Source organism: Dipodomys merriami, unplaced genomic scaffold (assembly GCF_024711535.1).
Source record: "Dipodomys merriami isolate MVZ:Mamm:240054 unplaced genomic scaffold, mDipMer1.0.p SCAF_7, whole genome shotgun sequence".
Classification (NCBI taxonomy): domain Eukaryota; kingdom Metazoa; phylum Chordata; class Mammalia; order Rodentia; family Heteromyidae; genus Dipodomys; species Dipodomys merriami.
Window position 1 is genome coordinate 53,053,206 of NW_027206290.1, and position 12,572 is coordinate 53,065,777.

The window sequence follows — 12,572 nt, forward strand, 5'->3', positions numbered from 1 at the left end:
TTATGAACTCAATTTTTAAAATTCTCTTCTTTTGTAACTAAATTTTTTACTAGTTTAGGTTGTTTCATATCAGGCTTTTTCACAGAAATAATTGAAGCAATAGTTAAATTGCTTGAAATCTACTAAAATTCACTGATTTTTGAAGTGAACACAGCTTATTGCTTTTTTAAAACATAATTCTTAATATTGAATTCAAATATTTGATTATATACAACTGCCTGTTTTAAATATCATCTCAATATTAGCAATACACAGAACAAAAAGTGTACAAAAATGGTGAAATTATTTACCTGGTATAATACTGTCCCAGTTATTTTGTCTAAAATGTATATACTGAAAATTTATTTAAAAATATAATAATCTAATAATCACTTTGCCAAAACATCAAAAATTGGAATTCTCCTTCAAGTGATGGATAGGGTAGAATATTTACAATAACCAGTTCTGCAGGCAAAAATAATAGAAATATGGTTATGCTTAAACTGCAAAATATTTTCTTTTCTATAAAATAGACATTTAATGACATTCTGAAACAGGCAAATGATGTCAAAGATATGGTCCAATAGAAATGCCATTATATGGTTTAAAGTTTTAAACTTTCTAGGTAAGCAAAATACATAATTATTCAGAAATAAAATTGTTATAATATTGCCATTGTTTCCCCCACAAATATGCATTATTCACTCTAAAATATATATAGCTTTTTAAATGCCAAAAATTTTAAATGTCTAGCTTAAGTTTATAATGTTAAGGCAAATAAATTGTAGCTTACTAGCCAATTTCATAAATTTACTCCATGTTATAGCCCTAAAAACAAAATTTAAAAACTATTACAGCTTGCCTGTTAGAAGGAAAAGTTTCTTGCGTGGTAGGTTTTTGTTGGTGTCTGTGTATGTGTGCACATGCACGCATGTATATTTTAAGAAAATCATATTATCGGACTCCATTATGATGATGATTTAGTAGACACCTAGCTAGACACCTACCATACATTCTTGCATTGTGCTAATAACTGTGTTAATTGGGGAATTATTTTTAACCTAAAATATACAAAATCTTAGGGATGATCATCCAAGATATATTTTGAGTAGTTAAATAACCAGGATTTTGCACCTTATAAAGAAAACATAAAAGAAGCACTGTGTCACAGAGAAATAACAGTCATATAAATTCAAAAGTAAACTTGCTAAGACAAATTTTAAATAAATGAAATAAACACTGAAAACAAAAACATTCAGGGCAGGAGAGAAAGAGAGAGAGGGGGTGGGAGGGAGGACCAGACTTCAAAACTGCAGCTATTAGCAAACATTTAGAATAAACTTTGTTTCATTCTCCTAGCATTTTTTCCCTTTTGCCTCAAATTCTTCTACAAAATCCTGTCTTTGGCACTATTCTTTATTCCTTCCCAGCTGCAAAGATGCTATACTTTCAAGCTACTTCTCCAACTTGAAAATGTCATTGATCAAATGATTTCGTAACTATTTAAAACTAACCACAAATACATCAAGTGTCTCATTTCTACATGGCACTTCCATTCTTGAGTATCAGGAAGTGAGTTATATTTTGAACCACATTTCACTTTGATGAGGAAATTTAGGTCCAATTGGCAGTCTATTTGCTACCCTAAAAAGACAAAACTCTCCCTCTCCGTGCTGGCTGGAACTCCACTTCAAAGCCGGTCTGTCACAAGGTTTCTTCAGTCTCTCAGGCCTCTCTTGTTGAGATGTCTGACAACAGCAAATCCCAACTCGGGATGGGGAGGGGGTGGAGACAGGCGCCTGCTTCAGAATTGTGGGGGTTTTTTGCCAAATGTTTTTGTTCGTGAGATTAACACATCAGAGATGTTCAGTTTCATTAAAAAAAAAAAAGTCAGGAAACCCTACTGAATCTTTTTGCCTACAAATATTTTCATTATTTGCCACAGCCTATTTTTTTAATTAACTTTTTCATGTTCAGTATGATGTGTGAAACTACAAAAAAGGAAAAGTACCAAATCATATAAAACACACTATTCCTGGCATACAAAATAGACTCAAGATGTAAAGACAAACCCAAGAGAACAGGTAAACACCAAGCTCAGGGTGGGATCTCTTTGCCCTGTGAGAGCATTTGCCTTTTTTTTTTTTTTTAAAGCCCTGAGTACCAGCATTGTTTTGGATAGAAAGAACAAGAAAACATTATCTAGAAAACAAATTCCTTTGAAATCTAATGTAATCAGTATTTAACAATGAATCAGCTACAAATTTCCATCACAATTTAGGAAGAAAATATTCTGATGAAATGAATTTGATAGAAAGTGTCAGTGGAATATTACTATTTTATGTCTTTGAATGTACATAACATATCTTTTAAAAATCATCTTTGCACATTCAAATAGTGTTTCTAGCATGACAGTATGTTAATGTCTAGAATGAGACACAAATAATTGACAGGATATGTTGAAGACTGTAAATTTTTCTTCCCACAACCTCCTCTGAAGGAGTACTATTTGGTTGATTATGTTTCTAAATAATCAGAAAGTAACTCTCTGTAGACATTCTTCAGATGTGACAAAGTGCTTTGTTACTTAAAGATGGCAGTTTTCCAGATATATATTCACATACATGACAAAGCAACAATGAATAATATAACCACCTGTAAGTTGCTACATTGAAGTTCTGTAAGTAAAATAAGAGATTAAATAAATGTATAGCTTGAAAACATATTTATTTGGAAAAATTGTTAATACCTTTCCAATCTGGACAATGAATCAACATGGACATTACAATAATGGTTTCATTTTTAAAATTATGTTTAGACCTGAGAAATAAAATATGATTGCTCATAACTGACTTTTATATCTACATATGTTGTAAGACAACTATTTTTTACTTACCTTATTGTCTCCTATGGAAGTTAAAATGACTTTCCATTTTTAAGCCAATAAATATAATACAATTTAAATTAAAACAAAAATCTGAATGCTAAATTGGAGTTTTCAGCAGGATCCCAGAAAGTAATTAAATGTGTACTAAAAGGCTTCTTTGTGTACCATTAACTTAGGTAAAAATAAGTAGGCAATTCAGTGCAGGTAAGGAGGAAGACCTAGCCCAAGTATTTAAAGACCTGCGAAAGTAGCATCATGTTAAAGTTGCAACAATCATACACTTGTTAAGTCATTAACTGATGTCTGTAAACAAGTTCATTTTACCTTATTTTATTCTTAGTACATATTTTGAATATTACTAGTAATACTCCTCTATTTGTCACTTTCTTTCCATAGATGACCACATGGATTTTTCTCCCTGAGAAGGGCAGATTCTCTGCAAAACTACACTAAAATGATCAAAACAACAATTCAAACAATAAGACAAAGCCAGGAGTAACGTTCTAATCACAGGCCTGCGGCCAAACAGAAAAAAACCAGTTTTCATCTTGGAGATTTAGTGCAACAGTCTGGTTAAACTTTAGTAGTTTCCCTCCCCCACCCCTTTTTCTCCCTCCCTCCCTCCCTCCATTCCTTCCTTCCTTCCTTCCTTCCTCCCTTCTCTGTTCTTCCATTCTTTCTTTTTTCCTTTCCTTTCTTTTTTTCCTCAGTAAACTCTTGCTTAAAAAGCATTGTTTTGCTTCTTCTATTCCAGTTTCCAGGAAAACTTAAAATGGAATCTTCATTTATCCTTTTATCATCATTTTTATTTGTGTCTTCATTTCCCTTTTATCATAATGTTTCTTAATTGTAAGACAGTTTTCAAATTTCAGTGAATATGGTCTCACACTCCTTTTGTTTTAGCTTTGGTCTTGTTGAGGATTTGATCATTTCTAACTTCTTTGCTTTGCAGGTATATTTACAAATCATAAGACAAGACAGTTTTTTGAGAGAAGCTACTGCTTTCACTTAATTTTCTACATTTCTTTTCATATTCTTTAATACGTTATTTTTCCAAACATAACAAAAAGACGCACTGCAATATTTGAAATTTCGAGTTTAGTCTCTCTCTCTTCCTCTCTCTCTCTCTCTCTCTCTCTCTCTCTCTCTCTCTCTCTCGATGAGGGGGGATTGTGATAGGAAAAATGTATCTTAAGTCAGATATGAGGGGAGTCAGAAACAAAGGAAAAGAGAGTAAAGAACTTTACACGTGCAAATAGAACACGAAACATTTTAGCAAATAAAAGTTTACCTTCTTTCTCTCTTGTTCAACTTCCATCCCCTCCGAGTAAAAACAAAATACAAGTTAGCATCTATGCATTTGCCAGTGTCTCTCTGTGTGTTTTCTCTCTTCTTTGGATTTGGATACTTTGAGCTAATTTGGAAGTATCCGTTTGGTTGCCCACAAAATGATGCTTAAGGATCTAAAGATGCATAAATTAGAGAGCCCTACAATGGCAGAGAACGGTCATTGTACCTCTTCTCTTTATGCACTCTTACGGTGGAACCCAAGAGCTTTTTTTTTTCTTTTTAATTTTAATTTAACACTTTAGATGAAGGAGCCAGTGAGGGGTTGGTAGCTGGAAAGGATGCAGCCAGCCCTGAAAACCACCCCCTCCCAAACTTAACTGCGCGTCTCCCCCGCCACACACACACACACACACACACACACACACACACACACACACACACACACACACACACACAATTATACCGGACTTCGCCACGGAGTCACTTTAGGAAAACTCGGGTGTGGCAAGAGACAAGTGTGGCGTCTCACGTCCAGCCTCGACGCCAATCCCCGAGTTTCTATTTCTGGTGCTCGAGGGGCCAGGGTAACCGGCGCGGGTTGAGGCGCGAAGGATGGAGAAAGTAAAGGGGGGTGATCTTTTCAAGAAACACCCAACTGCCCCCTTTACCTTTCTTGCCTCCATTACGGGGCGAGGTGGGGGGGGGCGAGAAAAAGATGTCAATGACCATTGTTTGCTCGTTTGGGATGTTGCTCCGCCCCCCGAGTCTGTCGTAAACCTGGCGCTGGACTAAAATAAACCCCAGATCCCCGCAGCTCCGGGCGCTCGCCGCGCCACCGACTGCTCTCCACAGGCGCTGCCCGCCGCCCGCCCGCCCGCCCGCGGCCGAGGTGGCGGCGACCACCGGCCGCCGCGTCCCTCCCGCGCCCGCCCCCACCCCGGGCCCCCCTACCTGGCGGTCCGCCGAGCCATGTCGTTGAGCCCCAAGCACACGACGCCCTTCTCCGTATCCGACATCCTGAGCCCCATCGAGGAGACCTACAAGAAGTTCGGCGGCGCCATGGACGGCGCGCCGCCCGGCTTGGGGACGCCCCTGGGGGCCGCCGCCGCCTACCGCGCGCCGCCGCCCGGCCCCTCCTCGCAGGCGGCGGCGGTGGCGGGCATGCAGTCGCCCCACGCCATGACCGGGCACAACGCGGCGGCGGCGGCCGCGGCGGCGGCGGCGGCGGCGGCGGCGGCCGCCACTTACCACATGCCCCCGGGCGTCTCGCAGTTCCCGCACGGCGCCATGGGCGGCTACTGCAACGGCGGCTTGGGCAACATGGGCGAGCTGCCCGCCTATGCGGAAGGCATGCGGGGCGGCGCGGCGGCTGCGGCCACCGGCTGGTACGGCGCCAACCCGGACCCGCGCTACTCGTCAAGTGAGCGGGGCGAGGAGCGCGGGCACTGCGGGCAGGCGGGCGGCCGCGGGTATGGCCCGCCACCACCCTGGCGCCAGCGTCCTGGCGTTCGCGCTCTGGGCGCGCCGGGGCAAGGGGCCCTGGGTTCCCGGGGCCACGCGCGCTCGAGGATACTGGGCCGCCGCGACGTGGGATCCAAGGTGTCCTGGGTCACGGCCCTGGGGCGTCCTGGGCCTCCGCGTGGGGCGCGCAGGGGGTGTGGGGACCCGGACTTGGGCGCGCAGGGCTTTCAGAGACCCGGCTTGGGGCCCGCAACGGGTGTCTTTAGGTCCCGGAGTGGGACGCACGAGCTGTGTCCCTGGGGCCCAACCTGGAGAAGCCTGAGGTGTCCCGGGTCCCACAACCCGGGGCGCGCAGGGGTGACTGTAGGGCCTCTTGGCTCCCTAAGGGTGCTGCGCACCCGGGTCGTGGAGAGCTAAGGGGGAATCCTCGGACTGTCGAGCGGGAAAAGCGGGGAAGCTCGCGCCGTCGCGGCTGCTGCGTTTTCAAGCAAAGGGGACGGCGGCGGGAAGGGGACCGGCGGGCCTGAAGCTCACCGCCATGTTCTTGGCCTTCCCACCCCACCCCACCCCACCCCCAGTCTCCAGGTTTATGGGGCCGTCGGCGGGTGTGAATGTGGCCGGCATGGGGTCGCTGACGGGCATCGCGGACGCCGCCAAATCGTTGGCCCCGCTGCACGCGGCAGCACCGCGCAGGAAGCGCCGGGTGCTTTTCTCGCAAGCGCAGGTCTACGAGCTGGAGCGGCGCTTCAAGCAGCAGAAGTACCTGTCGGCGCCCGAGCGCGAGCACCTGGCCAGCATGATCCACCTGACGCCCACCCAGGTCAAGATCTGGTTCCAGAACCACCGCTACAAGATGAAGAGGCAGGCCAAGGACAAGGCGGCGCAGCAGCTGCAGCAGGAGGGCGGCCTGGGTCCGCCGCCACCGCCACCTCCCTCGCCGCGCCGCGTGGCCGTGCCCGTGTTGGTGAAGGACGGCAAACCGTGCCAAAATGGTGCTGGCACGCCCACTCCCGGCCAGGCTGGCCAGCAACCGCAGGCCCCGACACCAGCGCCCGAGCTAGAGGAGCTGTCGCCCAGCCCGCCCGCGCTGCACGGGCCCGGGGGCGGCTTGGCGGCCCTGGACGCGGCGGCGGGAGACTATGGTGGAGGTGTGCTGGGCACCAACCTGCTGTATGGCAGGACGTGGTGACAGCGCGGGATCCCCGAAAGGGTCCCGCCTGCAGCCCTGAGGGTCTGCAAGAAACTGCTAGAACCAGTGGGGGAAATGTGTGGAGTCCATGGATATTAAAAAAAAAAAAAAAAAAAGGACCAGTCGCTCACAGGGACAGGAACTTCTTTTCTGGGGGTGGGGGACAGACAGACCAGAACTGAATAATGTAACATCACACTTGGTGGAAGTGATTTTTTCCCCCTTCCAGAAGTTTCTAAATTATTGGAAAAGCTGACCAAGTCCACTATGCTCCTGACCAGAGTTCCCAGAGTTCGAAAAGTTGGAAACTTTCTTAGTGTTTGTAGCTCTTAAAAATCACTCCAGCTTTAAGAAGGAATCCTTGTCCAAGTGGTATTTATCTTGGGAGATTAATTTTCAAAGGGTCTCCCTAAGTGCAATTTCATTAATGTTTGATTGAAAGTAAATTGAATTGTAGCTCAAGGTGGAGCATACCCACAGCGACATTCTTGCAGGGGAGTTATTGCAATTAGGTAAAATAGAGCTATGGAATAAAAGGGATCAAAATATTGCTTATATGGGTTGAAACAGCTTTTTAAATTCCATGCTATTTCAGAATATCTTGAACTTTTGCGTACAATCCCAGAAGAGCCTTCACCTTTCCCCAAGATGCAGCTCACCATAAGAAAGAACGGTTGTGAACTACTTTTTCTATGGAATTTGGCCTCTCCAGTTCAGCTGATAAAAAAAAAAAAAACAACCCAACAACAACCACCTTCCTATCCAGTAGTCAAGGCATTTACACTCTGTAGGGGTTTTTTTTTTTTTGGTCTGAATTTGAATACTTTGATAAAGTACCAGAATGAGCAAGTAATTGCTAAAAGAATTAGAAGAAATAGTAGGGTGGTCTATTGAATTGTAGTGAAGATATAAAGAAAAAGTAACATATTTATAATTTTTCCAACACATTTAGGACTTAATAGGACTTGCACCGATTTTGTTGGTGTTTTATTGTGTAAATTATGTATTTACTGTTTAATATGCAATTTATATTTCCAGTGTTTCAAATGAATATTTAAATATAACTTAAAAGAACCTTGAGTACTTTTTCCAAAAAAAAAAAAAAAAGTCAAGTGGTCATTTCTTTTTCATTAATTATATTAGGGAAGGGATTAAAAAAATTAAAACTAGTTGGCATGATGTTACAACCCCAGCTTACTTATCTTTTAAACAAATTGTTTTGGAGGAAAAATGCTAGGAAACAACGGAATAAGGGCAATTTGTAAGATAAATAAAAGTTAAAGGAGTAATATGGGTAAAGCATGTTTTACGGATGATTAAAACACATAGTTGCCAGAGACCCCAAGCCTTTTCCACATTTGAAGCTTTAGAAAACTGTTTGTGACTGAAATATTTTATCTTACTGTTTAAACATTTTTCTGAATGTACAAAGTGAATCCATAGGAAGATATAAACGTTAAATTTGCACTTTCTCCAAACTGTATTTTATAAAGTGAATTCTTTAGGTTTAGGTTTTTTCTGCTTATTTTGTTTTAAATAACTGCAGCTCCTTTGTGGAGGAAGAGATCCTCCTTATTTAGGGGCTCTGGATGCACTTTTGGAAAATGAGGTTTTATCAAAAAAATTTACATTAGAAGAAATGATTTCAGCAAATTAATATAAAGATAGTGCAGTAAACCTAAAGAAAAGTGTCCCAGCTTGGGTTTTTGCATAATAATAGATTAACTTTAGAAACAAAGGTTAACCAAATAGTCAAAACTGTAACTGATGAGTTAGAGTTCAAAGTGCTTTTTTAGTTTTATATGATTTTAAAATTACTTTCTGAAAATCTGTCCTAAAAATCCACATGGTTTTCCATAATTACTTTTATAGTCCAATACCTACAAAAGCAATAATAGTTTATGGTTCAAGGGCACCCAGAAATTAAATTTAAAGGAAAATAAATCTTCATGGGCACTTTTTTCACCTTGATAGTTTATTTAGACTAATGAACTCTATCAAAAATAATGTCATTATTAAGAAGAAACAATTTTGTATTCAGTATTTTCTGACAGTGTATTTAGGGTAGCCATACCTTTTCCATTCAGTCTTTGAAAAGCAGTAAAAGACCTAAGCCAGAAGTAATTGCTGCAAAGGGCTACCCCCAGAGATTTACTGAGTTTATACTCCTACTCCAGGACTTAGGAAAAGGTCTGATTCCTGAAAACTTAAAGAATGTTTTTACTATAGAATTCCATCTTCTGATTAATGCAAAGCAAGAACTTTTTTTTTCTTTTGTAATTAGTACTTTGCAGATCCTTTATAAAAACACAAACGGCCAGACTAGGTGAAACTCATTAACTGAAGAGGAGGATAAGTGTCTTCACAACCAAGAGGGAGAACTGTCGCTGGGTCTGAGTGGAACAAAGCCCCCTTCAGAGTTTTGTAGAGGCCACAGCAAACCACGGTTCCAGAAATGCTAACTCTGCAGATATAACATTTGCCTACACGGTTTCGGGTCTAACTAGCCATCATTTCCAATTGAGGCAGACACCAAAATGCAGAATGAAAACTGTAGAGGGGGATGGCAGATTGCAGGTACTTTGCTGCATTGGGATGTAAATGTGTGCAATTTTGAAGAACATAAGGAGAGTGTTTTCTGTATGAAGGGGGTGAGGGTGTCTTCTATTTAAGATTTTGCTTAGAAACACAACCTAAAGGTCAGAACAAGTAGTCAATCAGACTTCTATCCACACAGATGTTGTGTTCAGACTCCATTCGGTTGGCAATTGTTTGCTTTCAATTTAAAGCAAACTGGAGGCTCAATCCTGTTCACTAAATTGCAAGCACCTTCTTCCGTAGACTTGCTTTGTTAACTGCATTGAATAGTGACAGTTTAGCAAAACTTTTAAAATAAATTTGTGAACCATAATTATGTAAAGATGTATGGATTGGATTTTTAGATATGAGTCTGTGCATATGAGAAAACAATGCAAAGTTGATTATATATTTGATCAAATATAAGTAGCTTGTTACTGCTGGTGAGAATTTCTGGTGAAATTTAAAAGAAGATGGGAGAAGGAAAACCACACCACATCTTGTCAGAAGCCCCGCTCTCTCCAGTAAGTATTGTGATCCCTTTGGTTTTCAAGATCACTTGTATTATGTCTAAGTTTAGCCACAGAAAGTTTCAGGGAGAGTTATAAAAAAATTTTTTTGTTGGGTTGTGCTTTAGAATGTTTACCTGAAGTTGAATGCAGTGCTTTAAAAAGAATTAGTATAACCTCAACTTCTGTTATTGTTTAGGTGACTGACTCGTAATAAAATTTTAATCACCAACTGCCTACATTTAGGTTGTGCACACTGATTTTGCAATAGTGAACAACTCTGGTCCCATTTCACTCTGTTTTTTCTTGATTCGCACCCCACAGAGTAGAGGAAAACAAGCCATCAGAGTATTGGACCTAACTCCGAATGAAGAAAACTTCCTCAGAAAATGGGCCATCTCTTATATCGTTCGTTCATTTTCTCTTTTTCCTGGTTAGAAATAGAACTCCATCATCAGGAATGGATTCTGTCCGGATTCAGTTCTCCGACTCTTTTGGGTGCATTCAAGTTGCGGGTTAAATGGGACAATACTGAACGGCTACAGTGCGGTCTAGGAGAGGATGGATGATACATTAACGTTCAGGGAATGTCTGTATTTTACATTTCTAAGCATAGCTATATTTAATTGATCTCAGATCTCGAACTTAAAATAGCTGGAGGGGGGAAAGGGAAAAAAAAAGGAAAGGGACAATTTCCGATGTTTTCTTACAGGTTTGAAGCTTGCACTTGGACAGATGATGAAACTGGGCTGGCCGTGGTGCTGAGGCCGACGCGGGAGGCTGGGCGCCAGGGAGGATGCCACCATACCACCCCGAGGGGGGGAGGGCTGACCTTCCCCCGCTCCACCCCTGCCCCCCCCCCCCCCGCCCACCTTGCTGTCTGCCGCCAGCAGCTCGCTGAGCACCCTGAGCAGCCGGCCATCGGCGGGGTTGGCGCGCGAGGCACTGGGGGCAGTGACTGGGGACTAGGGAGGCGCCGCAAGTGCACCGCCGGCCAGCCGTCCGACCCTGTCGGGAGGGTATGCGAGACCAGCTACTTATTGTGGCTTTGATTCCTTGCAGAGCAGCTCACCGGGCCCAGCAGCAGCATCAGCCGCCCGCTTCTGGGCACAGCGTCTGGCTGTGAAGTCCCTGCACCCCCGCCCCGACCTCCTTTCTGCTCAGCCCAGGCACATCGATCGCCATTCAACTCGAGGGAAGGGGATAAAAAGAGCTAGTGTAGGACCCCCAGCCCCACCTCGGTCTGTTCCTGGAGTCTACCGTCATCGCAGGAAAATTAACCTATCGGTCATTACACCCCATTTGCCTTTGTAACGCTAAATGGCAATCTGATGGCAGTGCAGAAGGCTTTGTACTTTAACATACATTACCCCATTTGATCTACACAGAGAAGACAGCTGCTCATTACGAGTCCCTAGCGCCACAGTAGTCAGGCTGTTACCAGGTTCTAAGATTTTTTAAAAAAAATCTTCATGAAATTGGAAAAAAAAAGTGCCCTGTTTATAGATAATATAATGGAGTGCAATTAGCTACTTTAAAAATGGCCTGCTGACTTTGACATTACAATTTTGAAAAGACATTTATAGCTGTAAATATTACACTTTAAAGCACAGAAAAGCCTTTATTTGAAACAGGGCTTTTGTGTGTTTGTGTATAAGACTCATACATAGAGACAAGTTGGAAGGAAATGGGGGAAGAATGAGAAGGGGATCATTCTCCTGTTCTTAAGAAGGAATCTTCTATCATCTTTTGCTTGAGGTCATCTTCAAACTCAGTTTCCTATGTTCCATTAAAAATGGAACTAGGTCATGTATGTGAAGGCTTCCAACTAAAGGCTGAGAAAATAGGGTAGAAGTGTGGATTTGAGGTTCCTATGAAGCTATACAGACATTTAGGAGGTGTGGAAAATGGAATACTTTGTTTAGATGGATATGCATTTTTAGTCTGTGGAACACTACAGAGAAATCTGATATTGGTAGGCATTAACACAATGTAGAGGTGAAGGTATAACCTAAAGGTTGTCAACCATTCCTAGAGGAGACTTTCTCCAGAATAAAAGGATCCTACTCTAGTCACCTTTTATCAGCAATGAACAACTTACTTTCCTATTCAAGTTTAAGATAGCATTAGCTAAGGATTAACAAGTGTGCTTCAGTTGAATATTAAAACAAAAATGCCCTAAATCAGGTCAAAGAGAAGCCTCATCCTACAAATCTCAGGGTAGGATGGAAAACTTGAGATGGTGTAGCCAGTTCTTTGTCTCATGCCTGTTTTGCTAAAAGAAAACATGTAAGAACGTGGTGTGTGAACTCCAAACATCATTTAAGGAATTATAGTATGCTTAGTCACCAGGGAAAAAATGAGTACAATGGAACTCAACTGTGAAATAACCTTTTAAAATATGTTAAGGACTACAGACTATAATTATGAATTAAAATCTTCAAGTTGAAATTTAGAACAAGTCCTTAAAATTACTGTAATAACTTATTCTCCTACTTTTTTCAGTAATGAACATATTACTTTAAATAAAAGATTTTGTTGGATTGTCTTGCCGATTACATCCTCTTGAAATCATTGACTTGCTTCTCATATTTAGTTGGACCAAATTATTTTCTGCAAAAGTTGATTTACAAAAAACAAAAAAACCAAAAACCCTTGCTTTGACTGAGAACTATGGTAC

At 42.2% G+C, this 12,572-nt stretch overlaps 1 protein-coding gene across 1 annotated transcript; it reads left to right on the top strand.

Moving 5' to 3' along the window:
* Window positions 1–5,125: 5,125 nt before the first annotated feature.
* On the top strand, window positions 5,126–6,806 carry Nkx2-4 (NK2 homeobox 4). Its single transcript, XM_070007622.1, has 2 exons — window positions 5,126–5,576; window positions 6,196–6,806. Exons 1-2 carry the CDS (start codon window positions 5,126–5,128, stop codon window positions 6,804–6,806), a joined length of 1,062 nt encoding a protein of 353 aa, XP_069863723.1.
* The last annotated feature ends 5,766 nt before the right edge of the window (window positions 6,807–12,572 follow it).